Raw genomic sequence first — 21703 nt, forward strand, 5'->3', positions numbered from 1 at the left:
TTTATTTTGAGACTGGATCTCACTAAGTTGCTTAAGGCCTCGCTAGGTTGTTGAGACTGGCCTCAAACTTTTGATCCTCCTACTGCAGCCTCCTGAGCTGCTGGGATACATTTGTGTGCACCACGCCCGGGTGTTACTATGTTTGATGCTAAAGATTGACTTTAGGTTCTTGTGCTTACTAAGCACATTCTCTACCACTGAGCTGTTTTGATTTTTAGAAAACTTTCTATTCTGTGGAAATTTTAAACATATACAAAAGTAGAAATAACAATGAATCTCCACCACCCATTTTGATATCTACCAACTCACAGTCATCATACTCCTCCCTCTACTCCTTCACTGGTATAATTCAAAACCTCCTCCAAAATCACATCATTTCTTTGGTAAGTAGTTTATTATATATCTCTAAGATATAAAGACTTCAAAAAGTCACAATGTGAACAAATTAAACAATTATTCCTCCTAATTTCAAATACCCAATGTCCACATTTTAGAGAAGACTTTTTAAAATCAGCATCCAAAGTTCATACATTATTTTTTGTTAATATGTTTCTTAACAGCGCCCCTCCTTTATCTCCTTGCCATTTATTCAATGAAGAAAGTAAGCCACCTGTCTTTACCTACATTCTGGACTTGGTAAATTGCATCTTCAGGGTTTTGTTTAATGTGTTCCTCTATCACCTATGTAGCTGGTAACTAGTCAGACCTAAAGTTTGGTAAGATTTCCAGTTTCATTTTTTTAGCAAGATTATTCGTAGGCAGTGTTGTGTACTCCCACTGCATCATAACAGGATGCAAGTCACATTTAGTTCTGTCTCTTTTTAAGATGTTAGGAGCCACCTTTGGACTCAGATGATGTCAGTCGGATCTAATGCATCATAATGTTCCCTGTCAGCCATTAAGCTATTTAATGGTTGTAGCAGCCAATGGTAATCACACTTATATCAATTTTTTCACTTGGAGTTAGGAACTAGTAATCTAATTCTATCATTCTTTCTATACTTGTTAGCTATAATCCTTCTAAAAGAATTCCTTCATCAACTATTTGGCTTGCTATTTTAAAAAAAATATTAAATCTGAATCATTATTGCATCTTCAACTCAAGAGTAGTGACAGTTATTCAATTTATGCAAATTACGAATATTTAGTCTGTAAGTTTAGAAACTTATAAATCAGAATTGATATACATTCATAATGAAAGTAAAGAACAGGACCAACTGCAAATGCTATGCAAGGCCAGGTGTGATGGCACACTCTTTTTTTTTTTTTTTTTTTTAATAATTTTATTGTACTTATTTATTTTTATGTGGTGCTGAGGATTGCCAGTGCCTCACACATGCAAGGCAAGCACTTCGCCACTGAGCTATAACCCCAGCCCCTGATGGTATACTCTTGTAACCCCCATGACTTGGGAGGACAAGGCAGAAGGATGACAAGTATGAGGCCAGCCCCAGCATCTTGTCAAAACCCTGTCTCAAAAAATAAAAAGGGCTGGGGATGTAGCTCAGTGGTAGAGCATTCCTGAGTTTAATCCCCAATATTGCAATCAAGTAAACAAACAAACAAAAATGCTATGTGAGGATCTATGAATCAGAACTGTAGCTTACTAGCAATAAATATATTATAGGCCCTGCATATTCCCAACTTTAAAAAAGGCTATTCAAAAACATCATCTCAAATTTCAAAAAAGTTGTGGGACTACATGAAGATGAAGAAGGGGCAAATATCAGGCATTAATTTATAACTCTTTCCTATCATTTTTCCAATTAGGGCATTCCTCCAATAGAAGAGCTGCTTTGCAGCATTGGAAACACCTACATAAAATCATGCTTGCCTTTACATGGTAACTACTTTGACAAATTTTGCTTTTAAAGATCACGCTTCATATTATTTTTCCATTTTTTTATGCTTAGTTTTCTATTTTATGTACTGTTCCATTACTTTAAAAAAATTACAGGGACTGGGGATATAGCTCGGTCGGTAAAGTGCTTGCCTTGCAAGCACAAGGCCGTGGGTTCGAGTCCCAGCACCAAAAAAAAAAAAAAAAAAAAAAAAAAATTACAGAAAATTTCAAATATATACAAAAATGGAGAATAATAAGCCTTCACAGACTTATCATCCAGCTTCAACAATTATCAACTCATGGGCTGTCTTATTTCATCTATATTTTTATGCTCATTATGCAGTTTAATAATTTATTAGTAAATATATGCTTAGTACTTATCTTTAAAATGTTTAATATTCTTGCATGTTTATAAATTTGTTATATCCATTACCTTTTTATGAATTCTGAACATACACACATAAAATACTAGTATTAATACTGGCATTTTGTTATAAAACACTCACATACAGATACCTTTGTTTTGCTTTAAGGCTCAAGAGATGTGCAGCTTTGAGCTTCACTAGCAAGTAGGACCTAAGCACTGAGATGCTTGTTTTATGCCTATATAAAACACCCTCCATGTCACAGTCATAGTGCCTTGATTACCTCTATATCACAACCAGTATACAAAAATCTTTATTCTTAAATTAAAACCACCCTACCTCCATATTGACTTAAAAAGCAGATTAAAAAAATAATTTTTTTCTGAGTACTTTTCTTTCAAAGTATCATCCAGCAGGGACATCTGTATGTTACAATTTATATTACTGTTACAAAATTCATGTATTGAGTCAAATAAATAAAAATGTAATGTATCTTAGTGTAGCTATTGGCACTGTGCCCCCCTAACTTCTCAAAGCATATATACCCACCATTTTTGGCCTCCAGCAATTTATTGATGATGTTACTAAGGTCAGCAATTTCAGACGTGGCAGGAATTGAGAAGGGAACATCATCTACCACATATCTATAAAAAGGAAATGATATGTGAAAATCAAGTCTACAGATATTTTTATAGCAATTTTTATTCTAATTGGTTATACATGACAGTAGAATGCATTTTGACACATTGTACACAAATGGAGCACAACCTCTCATTCCTCTGGCTGTACATGGTGTAGATACCATTAAGTCTACAGATATTTTAACAAATGTGTTCTTATTCAACAAACATTTATTAGATAACTACTACACTGAGTAAACAAAATGAATTAAGATATGTCTGTTCTCAAGAGAGGTTAAAGTCTGGTAATCAAAAACAGTTTCGTAAGAACAATGCTATAAGTGATAATGGATGTAAAATGAGAGAATAAGAAGTGATAAGTCATTTCAATCAAAGAAAAGGAGTGGTGGTGCAAGGTCTGAAAGGATGACCAAAACAGATCATTCTCAGGCCACATCTAGAAAAGTGTTAATTTGCCAGGAGAGGGAGTAGGCAGGAAAAGCATGCAGGAAAGTAGGGAGAAGAGCAAAACAATAGCCAGGAATTGTTTCTATTTCAGAAAAGTATTTTGCTTTAGGTGGTGACGAAAGATAAGGCTAAAGAGATGTGCAGGGAATGCTTTATATGCTGTGTTTATGAAATAGTTTTTACTGTTTTGTGTAGGCAACACAGCACCACTGTAGCAGTACCAGTTACAGAATGTCATCAGAATTTTGTTTAGTTAGATCTTTCTGGATGTGCAATAGAAACTGGATTAGAGGAACACAAGAGAGGAAGCAGATTAGGAAACTTGTAAGAAAGAATGTGAGAAAATATTTGCAAATCATATCTGATAAGAAGTTTTTATCTGGAACATATTAAAAACTCACAACTCTGTAATAAAAAAGAAAATTGAATTTTTTAATTTATTTTTTAAAATAGATGTTTTCCAGAGAAAATATAAAAATGGCCAACAGACACAGAAAAGATGTTCACAGTTATCAGGAAAATGCACATCAAACCATGAGGAAATATCATATCATACTAGGGTACATGTAATGAGAAAACAGATAATAAAAAGTATTGGTGAAGGTGTGGAGAAACTGGAGCCCTCATACAAAGCAGGTTGTAATGTAAAATGATGTAGCTGCCTTGGAAAACAGTCTGGCAGTTCCTTAAAAAGTTAAATGTAAAATTACCACCTGACCCAGAGACTTTATTTCTAGGTGTATACCAACGAGAAATGAAAAATGTTCATATAAAAACTTAAGTTAATGTTCATATAACCACTATTCATAATAGTTAAAAGGTGGAAACAAGTGGACATGAATTTTAAAAAATGTGATATATCAATACAATGGTATATTATTTGGCCATAGGAAGGAATACATAATATAGCATGGATGAACCATGAAAACCACATAGTAAGTGAAAGAAGCCAGTCACAAACACCATATATTAGGTGAAGTATGTAGCTCAGTGGTAGAGCTCTTGCCTAACATTCTCTAGGTTTTGGGTTTAATCCCCAACACCTAAATAAGTAAGCAAATAAATTAATAATTCCATTTATACAAAACATCCAGAACAGACAAATCTACAGAAACAAATGGGTCAGTGGTTACCTAGGGGTAGGGAACAGGGGGTGAGGATAGCTAAAGGGTGATGAAAAATGTACTAACATTCACTGAGGTGATAGTTGCACAACTGCAAATACAATGCAGCTGGTCCTCCAAGTATCCTTTGAATAATAATAGCTATATAATTGTCATGTCCCAGAAAGCAGTTATTCCAAAAGGTACACAATGTAGAATTAAAATTTTTCCTTCTTCCTTTTACTTACTGTTTTGATCAATAAAAGTGTGGGGGAGGCATAGCATGATTCTCTTTCACACGTGCAAACACATGTACAGTGAGTATGAATTATATACAGATATGTATAATACTACTTCTCCCTCATTTTACTGACTAAAACGTATCAATTCAAAGGAAGAAGCAGAATTTTAATTTCTAAGTATTGTTGCCTTTTGGAAAATCTAAGAATGGGCAAAACACACATACCATATTTATTTCTTTGGTTAAAATACAGTGACCTATTATTTCTTACAACTTTGTGTGAATCAACAAAATCTCAATAAGAAATTCAATTAAAAAATACAGTGGCTATGCTAGTGCATTATCACATTCCTAGAAGTATTAAGGCTTAGTATATAAATTCATGTTCATCAATATAGACCATGAACAATATAAGAGGAGTGAAAATGATTTAACAAGTTAATTCATAAAAGATACAAACACTAAATCAAAGGTATAATCAATTCAAGTGGGAGGTTTCTAAATTATGCCTGACATGAGCTTAATACTATATATATATTTAATACTATATGTGTATATATATATATACACACGTGTGTGTGACATGTGTGTGTATATATACACACAAATTATCATTAGCACCAGAAAAATTTGACAAACATTGTTGACTCAGTCAACCCAAGAAGCTTAAGATTCATTTAAGGGACTTACAACATTAATAGAGCAATGTACACCACAGGGTACATAAACAGATTTCAAATAAGTTCTATGGATCTAGGAATGATTCGTAAAAATCTCTCTTCGTACACACACACACACACACACACACATATACACATTATTGGTAAACGTTTGTATATAAATGACATTTATACATAAGTACATTATATAAAAAGCATATAGCACACATACACACAATACACAAACTCAAATTTGTAACTGAACTGACTTCACACTCATCAAAAACCAGTTCTATCAACCCCTCTATTCAGAGAGTCACTTTCCATCCTGGTTTAGGAAAGCATTTTCTATCACCTACTTAAAAAGAAAAAGAAAAAAAAAGAACAGTAGAGGAAAGAGACCATGAGGAAGGGGTAAGGCAGGGAAAGGGGAAATACTGGGGAGTGATATTGGCCAAATTATATTTTTATCTTGTATGCGTGCAGGTATATGTAACAATAAATTCCACCATTAGGTGCCATTATAACACATCAATTAAAAATATAGAAAAAAAAGGAAGTTATGTTTTCAGAAGCTGTGAAACACCACTAAGCAGCCTTCATGTAACCACACGACCCCTTTGTTCACTGTTCAAATTACGCATATGGTGTGCATCATTCAGAAAGCAAACCCGAAGCCCTTCAGGCTCCCCCCACACAATTTAAAATATAAGAAGCCCAGGAAACTGAGCAGGAAGGAGGTGATCCTGAGACATCTCCGAGAGGTTCCTGAGAAAGCCTTGCAAGGCACCACTTCTAACTGGGGAAATATCGGGCTCAAGTTAGGAGAACAGCAGGAATAAAGTGTGTGTGTGGGGGGGGGTGCTGACAGCAAAGACAGTGACAATCAGGGAAAAACAAGAACACAAGGTCGAGCCTGGGGAAGAGAGAAAATACAGAGGGCTGGGCCGCTTACTTACTTCTTGTTGTCAGTGTAGAAGCGTGTCTGGAGCTGAGCCATGGCGCGGAGTACACGCAATACTTGCCCACAAAAATGTACGAAGGAGTTAGCAGTCCGAAAAGAGGTGCTCTTTAATGTCAACACTACAAAATGAGATGGTTACAATGAGTCTTCACAGGTAGGCGAGAACTGCGGTCCAAGCCTGGTTTCTGCTCTCTTCCCTTGGTGCGTCTCAGTAGAAGGCACCACGAGGTTCACCTTTCACACAGGCCCAGCCCGCAAACATCAACTACCTATTCCTAGATTTAAGGAATCACCGATTGGGGAAGTAGAGTCTTAAAGGCAGAGTGTCCCCTTGATCTTTTTTAGATTTCTTCCCATACCTTTAGGCTGTGATCGATTATGAAGCTCCAGAAAGGCCCAACTCAAATCTATTTTAAAAAATAAAATACTGTCGTTAGACCGGATACTTCAATCCCCAGGAAGCAGCGCGTCTCATACGCTGTGACCACTGGGAACTGTAGTCTTGTCACGCTACACTCAAGATCTCCTACTTGCATTAAATCCTCCCGAACTCCCGTCAGGTATTTATTAAACTTCCTCTCGTTGACTAAAGTCTTGTCAGGTTCCTTTTTTAAATGTATATTCTCAACCAGAACCTAACCCAACCCTGATTTTTCCTGCGTTCTCACCGCTAGGCTCGGGTTAGGCAGGGCGGAAATACGAGAAAAAGGACGTTCGGAAGGGAAACCCGCGACGGTGGCCGATAGTTGTCTCACCGCATGGGACCGCACTGCGCCTCCCAGAGAGGTGCGCCTGCGCATTGTGCTGGTCTCCATGGCGGGGCCTCGGAGCCAAGACGAGGTTGAGTAGACTCGTTTTGAATTTTCTCCCCTCTGCTCCAGCGGACTTCCCTCCTCGCCTTGCGGGGCTCCCGGCAGCGGCAGGGCTGGGGAAACAGAGGTTTGGCAGTGTCATCTGCGCCGACGGACCGGACGCTACCTCCCAACCCCCATTTCTACCTCCTCGCGTCACCTCCTGACCCGCCCGGGCTAGTAGCAACTGCCGGCCCCCGCCCCTGTCGCAGCCCGGCACTGACGGCGCCCATCACGCTCTTCTTCGGGGCTTCTCCGGGCCCTCCTGGCAAGGCCCACTACCACCGGCCCGGGAGGGGGCTCGCGGGCCCGGGGAGGCAGGCTGGAGAAGGAGGTGGTTAGGTGTCTTGAGAAGGGTTGCAGAGCCCAAAAAACGAGCCACCACCGCGAAAGACCCGCACCCCTCTGGCGGGAGCGCCCAGCTGTGGTCCCCCACGCTGCCTCGCGCCCGGCTTTTAAGCGTCTCCCCTCCCCAGTTTCTCAGCCCCTTTATACCTTGAGTTTAGAAGAGGAAAAGCGTCCGCCCACACCTTCTTTCCCCCGCCGGCTTTTTGACTTTCTTTTGTTGTTGTTTTGAAATTACCCAAAGCCTTGTGGTCGCAATGGTCCCAATAATTACTCTAGTTCAATATAGTTGTTTTTCTGAGGGAGGATGGATGGAGATAATACTCTCTCGATCCCAAAGTCGCTTTTTAAGGCGTTCGCAAGCAAAGCTTCAAGAGGGGGTCTTCAAGAGAGAACAGTTTAGAATCAGGCAGAACTGGATTGCAAAATTTGTGGGCGGAACGGTATGTGTGCAGGTGAAGAAAACTAAAGCTTTCCTGTTTTACGTTTCTTAAAGATGTATTATGATTAAGTAGACGCCTAAGATTTAAATTAGCTGTAGGAAATGTAGGAGTGATTTAAACAATTGGAAGTGAAATACAATCATTTATTAGAGGGGAATGGCGATAAAAGCACAACTATTTTCGATTTACTCACTTTCAGAAAATGCGTACCCTGGAACGAGAATGCCTGGGTTGGATCCTGACTGGTACTTACTTAACCTCTTTGCCACACTTTGGTCAACTAAATAAATTAAGATGCCACATAAATTCTCAGTAAATATTATTATTTACCATCATATTATGAATTCAGGTTTAACCGGAAGCTTTGCCTATGTGAGTAAATGAGGGAGATGGCCACTTGGGTGGAGGAATAAAATGAGAAAAACTTCTGCAGAAGTACTAGAAAAACACTTGTCATGGTTGAGTTTGCTAACAGAAGTGTGGCCCTTTAAATGTGAGTCATTGTAATGATGAGGATTTACAAATTAAATAAGTTGGGGTATCTGACACTTGAAACACTTTTTTAATTGAAATCTTAACTTTGATATTTATTGTTAATATCATTAGTTAAAAATAACTTTTGGAAATGTATAAATAGGTTAATAAATTTAACTGTCAATGTGAAATTTAGCAAATTAAGATAATACCTGAGTCAATATAATTTGTGCTTAATTTGAATAGAAAAATATGGGGAAGATAGAGAATCTTAATACAGAATATGCTTAAGAAAATAAGACTCAGTTTGCAAAGTGGAAGTCTTGAATCAGTGAAGTACTTATTTCATTTGAGACCTTTTAAAGAAAAATTAGTTAAGTTTTCCAAAATAGCTGAACACCCATATGGTGTTTTGGTTTTTTTTTTTTTCAAGCAGTGACTTAAGTGTCATGTTTGATGTCCCCTCCTAACAGTACCTAACATAGCTAATGCCTTTTACTTTGAATGTATTTCTTAAATTTAATTAAGAATATAACGGCAAGTTTTTTTGTTTTTGTTTTTTGATAACCAATGGCAAGCTTTTGTTCAAAATAATTTCCTATGGAATTCATTTTCTGTGGTCCTCAGAAACACAGATTGCTATCTGGAGAACCATATCTTGGAAAATATATATATATATTTTTTTTTCTTTTCTTTCCTGCTTATGTGTGTGGAGGGTTCCCTACTTGGTCCATAGAATTAAAAGAAATTCTAAAACTTCAAGTGGCTTCCTTCTTCAGTTATCCTGTTTGAGGGTTTATTCTCAGATTGTTGTTTTTAACAGATAAATTTATTTTTAATTTTTTTGGCACTGGGGATTGAACCCAGAGATGTTTTACCACTGATCCATATTCCTCACCCTTTTTATTTTTTCAATTTTGAAACAAGGTCTCACTAAGTTGCTTAGGGCCTTGCTAAGTTGCTGAGGCTGGCTTTGAACTTGTGATCCTCTTGCCTCAGCCTCCTGGGTTGCTGGGATCACAGGTATGCACCACTGTGCCCAGCCTAACGAATTTTAATACAGAAAACTATGGCGAAATTCAACAACATAATTAAATGATAAGACCGTTTTTTGAGAAATTACACCTGAAAAATTAAAGTTTAGAACAAATAGAATTGCTGTTGAACAAAGTAAAAAATTGGTATCCTAAGTTTGATCCTTTAAAGATATGAATAAGTATAGCCTAAATAGTATCTTTTCATCTACTGTGCATTCACTATGAAAACAATAAAAATGCCTTTTTCCCCATAAATAAAAACAATGAAGCACTAATTTTAGTTTTTTTCTAATTGTTGCTTTTTTGTTTTTTTGTTTTGTTTTGTTTTGTTTTGTTTTCTGATACTGAGGATTTCACCTCTGGGGTGGTTTACCATTGACCTACATCCCCAGACCTTTTTATTTTTTATTTTGAGACAGGATCTCATTAAGTTGCTTAGGGCCTGGAGAAGTTGCTGAACCTGGCTTTGAACTTGAAATCCTCCTGCCTCAGCCTCCTGAGTCACTGGGATTACATGTACTACCACATCTTTATTTTTGATATAAGATAAATCTACTTTCATAATGTGATATGATAGCATTCTAGATAGCAGTTTGCCAGAAAAAAATGGATACCTTACTGTTTTCTGAAGTCTGATTATTAACAATAATTTTTTCTTTGTCTGATCCAAATGCTTCTTAAGATATAAATTTAGAGGGACTGAGATGTGGCTCAGTGGTAAATCACTTGCCTACTAGCATGTATGAGGCTTTGGGTTAGATCCCCAAAAGAAAGCAAAAAGAAAGAAGTTTATCAGTACTAGGATTGGGAGGTGGAACAGAGGGGAACTTTTAAAGTTTCTTTTGGCTGGAAAAGATAACCTGTTAGAAAATGTCTTCATTGAGGAAAAAGAGTTACTACAAAGGTCTTTGTTTCATTTGTTGCTATAGAATGTGAGAGTTGAAGTAAAACCATAGTTTGAATTCTTAATTTTAGATAAGGAAACAGGCATTGAGAGTTTAAATCACCTACTCCAAGACATGTAATTATCTGTAAAGGTAGTCTAGTCTTTAGTTCTCTTCAACTGAGTCAATTGAAGGTTCTACCAATTGAGGCCAGTAGTAGCTACTTTTTTAATAAAACCTGCATGATGAAATCTAATAGTTTTATTCATGTATAGGAAAATAAAATGTACATTGAATAATTTCTCCTTACAGATAAAATGCTGCTGTGAAGACACAGTTATAACTTTCACATAAATGAAGCTACAGCTATTATTATTTAGTGCCTCCAAAAAGGAAGAACTTTGTGAACATGGAAGGGCACTTCTGGGGATAGCAGAATGCTTGAGGCCTGGAATTTAAACTTGAGCCACTGCCTGAAGGTAATCATTTTATTTTTCACTTAAGTGAAAGAAACAGCTGTATAACTTAACTATTATTTATTACATATTAATGAAAAAGTCAAATTATATTTTGTTACAAGCAATTGTTCTATTTATGGTTACCAGTTGGAAAAGAACATTTTATAGTTAATGTTATTAGTATCTATGTCTTAAAAACTTTACATTGAGTTAATTGGGAATTAGTGATAATAACTTATAGCATGTACTGACGAGAATAGATGGGAAAATTGGGTATTTTAAATCATTCTGCAGTTGTCAGGACTGTAGAAAATAATAGAAATTGTTGGAAGAAATGAGAAGGAATAACACTTTTCACTACAAATTATTTTTCTAAAAGGGTATTCATAAATTTAAAGCTGCTTTTAATCTCCATTTCAACAATGGGTTAGGTTAGTATTCATATTTAAACCCATTTTTTTAAATATAGAAATTACTTTAAATAGAATTTTCCTTCTGTAACCATGAAAAGTTTTTTTTTAACAATAGTTGCATTTTGCATTCCTATAATAAACAAGTTATCTTTCTTTCATTGGCAAAATCCTAATCTGGGCAAAGTTCTGAAAAAATGGTTGGTTCACAATCTTCCTCTGTCAACATCACCACCCCTTTACTAGTGTACTTACATAGTGTGTTCATACTTCCTTCAGTCTTCACATTTAGTTCAGTACTGTTCCCTCAGAGTTCTCCCAGCCTGTAATGTAATTGCTTCCTTATCTCCAAATTAAACTCTTCACTCCCTCAGCATAGTTGTTTCTAACTCATCTTATAGGAAGAAAGCTTTTCTATAAATTTACACAAATTTATTAATGGCTAATACTCTTTCTAGAGTATTTATTTTTAATAGAAAATGTATATTAATTCCAATACAAGTTTTATTAATGAAATGTCAGTTAAAAAAAAAATAAAAGTGGAAAAACATTTTTGACGGACTAGCTATGGGATGGGGTACCTATAAAAAAGAGTATGCTTTTGCAGTTCTTTTCCCTAAGCTGTTTACAGTTTTTACAACTCCTTCCCAAACTCCATTTCTGAATCTATTGTGCAGAATATTTTCTGTGGCTATAGTTAAACCTCTTGCTTTTGGATGAGATCAGAGATCCTTAGATTAGTTGCAGGAGATCTTTTTGTGTGTTAAGAACTGCCTCTAATAAATTTTAACCAGGAAAATTTGAGAATAAAAATGAACAGAGTTTGGGCTGGGGCTATAGCTCAGTGGCAGAGCGCTTGCCTAGTATGTGTGAGGCACTGGGTTCAATTCTCAGCACCACATAGAAATAAACAAAATAAAGGCATTCTGTCCATCTACAACGATAAAATTTTTTTAAATGAACAATGTATTTTAACATCTTAACCTATCAAAAAATGACTTAAACCTATGGATTTTTGACTAATAAAGAAGGTAGGTGCTTTGTTACCACAAAAGAGTTCCTTTTGTGAAAGAGATATCAAGTTTGGGATTAAACTACACATATAGTTTGAGTTCTTGCAAATTGGAGCAAGTAACTGAATCACAGAATTTTTTTTAATGGTTTAAATAAAATGATAAAGGTAAAACACTTTTAGTATAGTGCCTTATTATGGATATCTTCTAAAAGAGCAGTGAGCCTCGATAAAATGAAAATAATATGTCCTCCATCATAGAATAGTAGAATGGTAATAATTCTAGCTAATAGTTATTAAGCATAGAAACATTCAGTAAACATTAAACTACTTTATAGCTAAGATAATTAAATTATTGTTGACCTATCACACTAGTGTTTATGTTAAAAAATCAAAATAAAGAGCTCCCTAGAATATTAAGAAATTTTTAACCCTAATGTCATCATGTTTAGATAGTGAATGTCAATATATTCAATTTATTTTAGAAAGTTTGTTTCCAAATTGTATACTAGACAATTTACTTTAGAATGTTAAATTGTATTCCTGACAAATATTTCAGTTTTAATAAGTCCTTCAATAGGACTTTATTTTCAGTTGAATCTAACTTTGTAAAAGTTTTCTCTTCAGATAGGGCTCTTTGTTTTTCTGCTCAGTGCACATTAGAAGACAATAAATAAATAATTAAATAAAATATCAGGATATTAGGATAGTCAACTATTAGAGACAAAAATCTTAGAACTGGCTGGAATCTTAAAGATCACCCATACTGAATTATGATTTTAAACTGAAATTGAAGTTCAGAGAAGTTAATAACTTGAATTTTTTTTCATTAAATGCAGGTCAATTCTATGTTCATTCTGTACTACATTTAATGAGATGTATGAATTTTTAAAATTAAGCAGTAATAATTCAAGAGAGCTTATTGGTCATCTAAAACTATAAAATTTTTACAGTTTTTCAATGATATAGGATATATTAGAAATATATTTAGAAACTTCATACTAAGACCAGTTTTTTTGTTTTTTGTTTTTCATATTGGGGATTTAACCTTGGGGCACTCTACCACTGAGCTATATCCCCAGCCCTTTTTATTATTTTATTTTGAGACAGGGTCTCACTAAGTTGCTTAGTGGGCCTTGCTAAGTTGCTGAAGCTAGCGTCTAACTTATGATCCTCCTGTTTTAGCTTCCTGAGTCACTGGGATTACAGGCGAATGCCATTGAGTTTTAATTACATCAATGAAATGACTAGAATTTTTACCCTCAAAAACCAATGGATTTATTTAGTCCAGATAGGTGTGTATTCATATGTAGTTAAAAAAATAAAAATAAACATTTATTGAGTACTGACAATGTGTTGGGTTTTTTGCCATGCCCTTTACATACATTATTTAATGTTCATAACAGCCCTATGAAGTGGATATAATATTATTCCTAGTTTGCAAATGAGAAAACTAAAGCTCAAAATGATTACCTAGCTTGACAACTAAGTATAAAACTGAAATTCAGACCTATATCAAATGACTACAAAATACACAGATCTGTGCAGTTTTACTGACTGAGCCTTTCAGTAAAATACTTTCTGACTTGTTTGTTTTTAAGATGGTGTCTCTCTATTTTTCTCAGTCTGTCCTTGAACTTGTGGGCTCTAGGGATCCTTCTGCCTTCTGCCTCAGCTTCCAGAGTAGGTAGAACTGTAGATCTGTGCTTCCATGCCTGGCTTCTTTCTGTTTTTATTTCAAATTTTAGCAAAAAAAAAAAAAATATATATATATATATATATATATTTTTTTTTTTTTTTTGCGCATACTTGAACTCCAGTATTGTCCAGAGTGAGTGTGGTAACTTAATCATATATTTCAAGATAACTTTAGAGTTTATATACTATGATTTGCTATTGACCTTATTTCACGATTACTCTGATTTAGAAAAATTGAACAAATAATAAAACCCCATTTCCCGTCCCACCCTAACACACAGCTTCCCTATTATTAACATCTTGCATTAATATGTCACATTTCTTAAAATTAATGAACAATATTGATATATTATTATGAATGAAAGTCTCTAGTTTACATTAAGGTTCACTCTGTTGGACAGTTTTGTGTATTTTGATAAATACATGATATCATGTATTCACCATTATGGTATCATCACCATAGAAGTCCCCTGTGCTTCACCTATTCATACATCTTCCTTCCCTTTATACACCCAAAAATCTCTGCCAACCACTGATCTATTACAGTGTCTATAGTTTTGCTTTTTCTAGAATGTTATATATTTGGAACCATAATGATATGCAGCCTTTTCAAATTGACTTCTTTCATGTAGGAATAGAAATGGGCATTGAAGTTTTCTTTATGTCTTTTTGTGATTTGATACTTCATTTGTTTTTGTTTTTTGGTGGTGCTAGGGATAGAACCTAGGGCTTTCCACATGGTAGGCAGGAACACCCCCAGCCCTGTCATCCCCGTGACTCAGGAGGCTGAGACAGGAGGATCTCAAGTTCAAAGCCAGCCTCAACAAAAGCGAAGTGCTAAGCAACTCTGATCCTATCTCTAAATCAAATACAAACTAGGGCTTGGGGTCTGGCTCAGTGGTCAATTGCCCCTGATTTCAATCCCTGGTACCCACCCCTGCAAAAAAAAGACAAATTCCATGGGCTAGAGATATAGCTCAGTGGTAAAGTACTAACTCACATACACAAGGTGTTGGATTCTATTCCCAGCACAAGAAAAATGTTATTAGACGACAGCTCATATCTTCTTCTTCTTCTTCTTTTTTTTTCTTTTTTTTTTGTACCAGGTATTGAACTCAGAGCCATTTAACCACTGAACCTCATCCCCAGCCTTTTAAAACTATTTTATTTAGAGAAAGGGTTTCGCTAAGTTGCTGAGACTGACTTTGAGTTTATGACACTCCTGCCTCAGCTTCCTGAGCCATTGGGATGACAGGTGTGTGCCACCACACCTAGCTACACCTCATATCTAAACCATAACATTATTCTGTGGCTCCCAAAAGCTTATGCCCACCTCACAATGCAAAATGCATTTGGTTCATTTCCAAAAGTCCTTATAGTCTTAACAGTTCAAGCTTTGCCTGAAAGTCCAAGTCTCTTCTGTGATTCAAGGCAAACTCTCAGTATGAGCCCCTGTAAAAATCAATATCCAGTATGTAAAAGCACAAAAAAGTAAACATTTCCATTCCACATGGGAGAAATGGGGGCATAGATAGATGGGACCAACAACAGAAACAAGTCCTGTGGCTCCACATCCAGAATCTGGGACTCATAGCATCATGTTCTCTCCAAAGGGCTTGTGTTGCCCCTCTCTCATGGCCTTGCTGGTTGCAACCTTCATGACCTCTCTTGTGGCTGTTTCTGCTGAATTCCTGCAACATTTCTTGGCATCTCTTAATCTTGGGGGTCTCAACTTCAGCTTTGGCTTCTTTTTCACTTCTTCACATATCACACACTCAGGAGCAACCCATTTGGACTCCAACCCTGCTACACTATGTTTTGCCTTTCAGGTCTTCCTTTGAAATCTTGGTGGAACACTCCATGGGCCCTATCTCCAGCATCCTTCAGTCTTGCAAAACCAGCATCATGTTGACACCAAGGTTTGCTGCCATCTTGAGCAGTAGCCAAGTCTCCTGGGACAATGGCATCAGCAGCTTTTGAGTGCCTGGGTGTCTAAGCATAGTGAAAAGACTTCCTACACCCCAACACCTCAGAAACCAGGAGCCCCTATGGTCTTTTCTCAAAGGAATTTTTACTTTTATACCTTTGAGCCTGAGTTGGGTGTGGTCTTGCCAATTCCTAAGATGTCTTCAAGACATTTATTGTTTCTGGGTAAAGTATTCAGCATCTTTTTAGGAGATGCAATGTCTTTAACAACCACAAATCATTTAGCTCTAGTTTTACTTGTACTTTTCTGGCCAAATGTCAAATTTTTCAAAGCTTTTTGCTCTGTTTTCTGCTTCTGATCATCACAAACTTGGCTAAAAGCTTCCAGTAATATCCATGCCACTGTCTAACTACTGTGCTGCCTTGAAATTTCCTCCACAGATTAATTAGTCCATTATCTTTTAATTTGAGCCTCATAGAAAGTCTTAGGGTATGTGTAAAATGTAGACAACTTCTTAGTCATAATGTAATACAAATGACCTTTTGTCCAAATTCTAATAGAGTCTTTCTCCTCTGAACTCTCATGAACCCAGTCTTTACTGTCCACAGTCACATTGGCATTCTGGTTTTCAGAGCTCCCACCAGAATAGCCCATTAAACTCTTCTTACACTATTCTAAAACTTTTCATGCTTGCATCTCTAAATTTTTCAAAATTCTTCCCACAAACTCCAAAGGCTCCAAAAACTTTCATATGGTCAGGTTAGTCCTAACAGCAACCCCACTTCTTGATAGTTTCTGTTTTAGTCAGATGTTTCATTGCTATGACCAAAAGACTTAACATGAACAATTAAAGGAAGAAATGTTTATTTGGCTCATGGTTTCGGAGGTCTTAGTCCACAGACAGCCAACTACAAAGCTTTGGGCCTGAGATGAGGCAGAACATTATGGGAGAAGAGCATGGCAGAGGAAGGCAGCTCAGGAGATGGCCATCAGGAAGCAGAGAGAGCTCTGCTCACCAGGGACAAAATATGAACCCCCAAAGCATGCCTACAGTGGTCTACTTTCTCCACCTATACCCTCCCTGTCGACAGTTACCACCCAGTTAATTCATATCAATGAATCTAGTCCACTGATTAGGTTAAGGCTCTCATAACCCTATTATTTCACTTCTGAAAATTCTTTCATATCTAACACATGAGCTTTTGGGGAACATCTTATATCTAAACCATAACAACATTTAGGTCTATGATTAATTTTTTTTTTGAAAGACTGCCCTTTCTCCACTGAATGCCTTTGCTCCTTTGTCAAAAATCAATTGAGAATATTATCATGAATCTTTATTGGAGTCTTTATTCTGTTCCATTGATCTATTAATCTATTTTTTTAACTTTTAAAAAATACTGTTCTAATTGGTTATATATGACAATGGAATGCATTTTGACACATCATACATAAATGGAGAACAACTTTTCATTCTTCTGGTCGTACATGATCATATATATATATATATACACATAGGGTAATAATGTCTGATTGACCTAGTTTTTTTTTTTTTAATAATATATTGTCTTGATTACCATAGGTTTGTATAAGTCTAGTCTTAAAGTTGGGTTGTGTCAGTCTTATGACTTTGTTCTTTATTTTGTTGGCTATTCCGTATCTTTTTCATTTTTATATAAACTTTAGAACCATTTTGTTAATAAGCCCAATATAAATGTATTTTTTAAATTTTTTTATTCTTTTAGTTATACATGACAGGATGTATTTTGACATATATACGCGGTGTGTTGCGGTTTTTTACTTCAAATACCAAATTTCATTACTGATACATAAGAAAGCGATTAATGTGTGTGAAAATTTGTTATAATTACTTTTTAGTTCTTGGAGTTTTTTTGTTGTTATTGTTCTTTGATGTTTTCTTCAAAGACAAGTATGTCATTTATGAATAAAGATGGTTGTATATCTTTTTTCTCAATCTGTATATCTTTTATTTCCCTTTTGATTGCATTATCTAAGACTTCCAATATGTTGCTGAATAGGAGTGTTAAGAGAACATCCTGCATCCTCTTTCCCATCTTAGGGGGAAAGCATTTAGTTTCTCACCACTCAGTATGAGGTTAAATACAGGTTTTTGTCTATGTGCATTATCAAGTCAAGAAAGTTCCCCTCTGTTTCTAGATGGTTGAATTTTGGTCCTGAATGGGGGAATTGGATTTCATCAAATGCTTTTTCAGAATCTATTGATGTGATCAAATGGTTTTATTGATGAGATGCTTAATGTGATTCTGATGTCTGTTGATATGATGAATTACATTAATTTATTTTCACATGTTAACCAACCTTTCATACCTTGAATAAATCCCAATTGGTCATAATGAATGATTTTTTTGTACATTATTAGATCTGACTGGCTCATATTCTGTTAATGAATTTTGTAGCTGTTCATGAGTGGTATTGATCTGTAGTTTTCCTAATATCTGTATGTGGTTCGATATTAGGGTAAAGCTGGTCTCATGGAATTAATTACTAAATGTTCTGTTTCTATTTTCTTGAGGAGATGTAGAGAATTGGTACATTTCTCCTTTAAATGCTTGGTGGAATTCATCAGTGAAACCTTCTGGACCTGGTGCATTCTATTTTGGAAGGTTATTAATTGTTGATTCATTTTCTTTTATACATGTAGTTCTATTCAGATTATCTATTTCTTTTAGTATGCATTTGTTATTGACTTGATTGCTTTGTTTTAACATTTAAACATTTCATTCTAATAGGGCATGTGGCTTATTGTAAAGTCATATGCTGAGATTTCTACTCTTTATAGCTATAAAAACTTATTCTCTTATCTAAATCGAGTTCTCTCTTAAAAGTATGACTTTATTTTTATAAAACTATCCTAGAATTCTTAAAAGATTTGTGATTGTTTTGAATTTTAAACAAATTTATGATGGCAAATCATATAGTCACCAGCTTAATTAACCTAGTAAATTTTTCATATGGTCTGACTACCTCTACTTTTTTGAAAAGAATTCATGAAGCTCCTGTTTTATTTAATTGAGCTTTAACATTTCATATGTCCCAATATTTTGCCACATCAATAATAAAGTAAGGGCTGGGGAGATAGCTCAGCCGGTAGAGAGCTTGCTTTGCAAGCACAAAGCCCTGAGTTCGATCCCCAGTACCGAAAAAAAAAAAAAAAAAAAAAAAAAAATAATAATAATAATAATAATAAAGTAAAATCTTGTTAACTGTTAGTGGTCTAAATTGATTTTTTTATTTTTTTTTATTTTTTTTTTTTTTTGTTACTGGAGCTTGAACTTAGGGGTACTTAACCACTGAGTGACACACCTCCTGCCCTTTTTTTATAATTTATTTAGAAACAGGACCTTGCTAAGTTGTTTAGGGCCTCCATAAGTTGCTGAGGCTGACTGAACTCGTGATCCTCTTGCCTCAGCCTGTGGAACTGCTGGGATTACAGGCATATGTATGCCATGAGAGCTGACCTAAATTGAATTTTTTGAAGCTCTTTAATTCCAAAAAAACTGTTAGATTTATGGAAGCACCTCAGTAAATCTGAAGAAACTAATTACCCAGTGGTTTTTTAAAGTACTTTAAAAGGGCTGGGGTTGTGGCTCAGTGGTAGAGCACTTGCCTAGCATGTGTTCTGCACTGGGTTCAATTCTCAGCACCACATATAAACAAATGAATAAAATAAAAATCTATCAGCATCTAAAAAAAATTGTAAAGTCATTTAAAAAAATAAATAAACTACTTTAAAGTAAATCTCTATATACAGGTCAGTGTCTTGAATTTTTCATATGTTGACATTAGTTAATCAGCAAGCATAAGTACGTATTCACTTGTTCTTTGACATCTGGAATTAAATCTAATTTTTAAAAATTCAAAATATAGGTATAAATATATATAAAACATGGAACCGGGTTATGTGGCTCAATTGTAACATGCTTGCCTACTACATAGGAGGCCCTGGGTTTGATCCCCAGCCCTGGAAAAAAAGATAAAATAAAATATACAGAATATAAATTTTACCTAGCAGAGACTTTGGTTGTCTTAGTCTTCCTCATATCCCCTGCATATAGAATAGTACTTGTCATTTAGGTGCTGAGTATGAACTTATTGAATTAATTAATATCTGCATATAAAATATGTTTAAAGAAAATCTAGAATAATATGCAAAATTTAATAGTAGTGTTTTCTGTAAAATTATAAGTGACTTTAAATTTTTTCCTTTTGTTTTTTCTTTTTCTCTTTTGTAATACTGGGGCTTGAACCTACAGGTGCTGTACCATATCTGCATCCCTGGTTCTTTTTATTTTATTTTGAGACAGGGTCTTGCAAAGTTTTCCATTCTAGGCTCAAACTTGGATCCTCCTGCCTCAGCCTATGGGAATTAACTGTTAGAATTGCAGGCATGCATCACCATGCCCAGCTGTGACTTTAACTTTCTAAGTTGCTTCACTAACACATTGCTTTTGTAATGACAGAAAAAGAATAAAATAATAAAAATTTATTGAAAAAAAATTTCCTAATCGTTTCCTTTTGGTGAATGAGGGAAAGGTAGCTAAGAACATTAACCTCATTTTTTGATATTAATAAACTTCAGCTTTTCTTGTAGCACAATTACTTCATATTTGAACTAATAAACTCTACTGTTTTTAGCTCTGATTTTTAAAATTTTTCACTCCAGTCCCTACTACTTAACATATCCTGGGTAATTAGGATTGACACTGTTGTTTACTTTAGAAGTAATTTTTACTGATTATTTAAAAATCAGTGGTTTTTTTGTTTATGTTTTTTGCCTTTACCAAGTTATGCCTTCTAGACCTATTTTTAGTTTTTTTTAGAAAAGTCTTCATATATGTATACTTTAAATTCTCTGATAATTAGTTAAAATTGTAATGGCTACATCATTTGATATGTCACGACTAACTTTTTAAAAAACAGCCAAAATAACTGTCAAAAGAGGGTGCACTGATTATATTACCACCACTAACGTATGGGTTTCAATGGCTCCATGTCCTTGTGAACATTTAATATTCTGGGTTCTTTTAATTTTAGACATTCCAATAAGTGTGTAGTGGCATCTCATTGTGATTTTAGTTTCCATTCCCCTAATGATTAATACTGATTAGCATCTTTTGGTGTACTTATTTTGTTAGCTGTGTATCTTTAGTGAAGTGCCTTTTGAGGAGGGAGGGTGTCTCATTATTGAGTCCTAAGTGTTCTATAGAGTTTGACTACAAGACCTTTGTCAGGTATATATTGTGTAAATAATTTTTCCTATTTATAATAAGAGTTTTTAATATTAATAAAGTCTAATTTGTAGGTTTTTATTTTTTGTATGCTTTTCGTTTCACACTGAATCATCTTTGCCAAACCCAAGTTCGTAAAGATTTTCCCTTACGTTTCCATCTATAAGTTTTATAACCTATGATTAATTTTAAGTTAATTTTTTTTGTACTGTAACCCAGGGGCACTTTACTCCTGAGCCTCAGTCCCGGTCCTTTTTATTTTTTTCTTTTGAGATAGGGTCTTGCAAAGTTACTAAGATCTCATTTAATTGCTGAGGCTGGCCTTGAACCTGGAACCTCCCTGGCTCCTGCTGAGTTGCTGGGATTACAGGCAAGCACCACCATGCCTGACTTAAGTTAATTTTTTATGTTGTGTGAGGTGTAAAAGTTGAAGTTTTTGTTTTGCATATACTTACTTAATTTTAGCACCATTTCTTGAGAAGAATGTCTTTTCTCTTGATTGCTTTGGTCCTTTGGTCAAAAAGCAATTGACCAGATTATACTTTTTTTTTTTTTTTTTTTTTTTTTTTGGTATTGGGAATTGAACTCAGGAGCACTCAATCATTGAGCCACATCCCCAGCCTTTTGTTAT

The 21703-nt window shown here is 35.2% G+C and overlaps 2 protein-coding genes across 4 annotated transcripts in view; one reads left to right on the plus strand and one right to left on the minus strand.

Annotated features, from left to right (window-relative positions):
* Positions 1-7900, minus strand: part of WDR12 (WD repeat domain 12) — a 29190-nt gene extending 21290 nt beyond the window's left edge. The window contains exons 1-4 of one of the 3 annotated variants that reach the window (XM_079130684.1): positions 7610-7900; positions 6932-7188; positions 6259-6382; positions 2758-2852 (exon numbers count right to left, since the gene is read on the minus strand). In XM_079130684.1, coding sequence (XP_078986810.1) covers positions 2758-2852; positions 6259-6299 — 136 coding nt within the window. In that variant the 5' untranslated portion in view covers positions 6300-6382; positions 6932-7188; positions 7610-7900. The other 2 variants (XM_079130683.1, XM_079130682.1) reach the window with 2 other exon arrangements.
* CARF (calcium responsive transcription factor) overlaps positions 1-21703 on the plus strand; it is an 85898-nt gene that overhangs the window by 17021 nt on the left and 47174 nt on the right. Inside the window, 1 exon segment of the mRNA XM_079130596.1 lies at positions 10610-10776. The gene's annotated coding sequence lies outside the window, so the exon portion shown is untranslated.

The sequence above is a fragment of the Sciurus vulgaris genome (genome assembly GCF_902686455.1).
Source record: "Sciurus vulgaris genome assembly, chromosome: 3".
NCBI classification, from domain to species: Eukaryota; Metazoa; Chordata; class Mammalia; order Rodentia; family Sciuridae; genus Sciurus; species Sciurus vulgaris.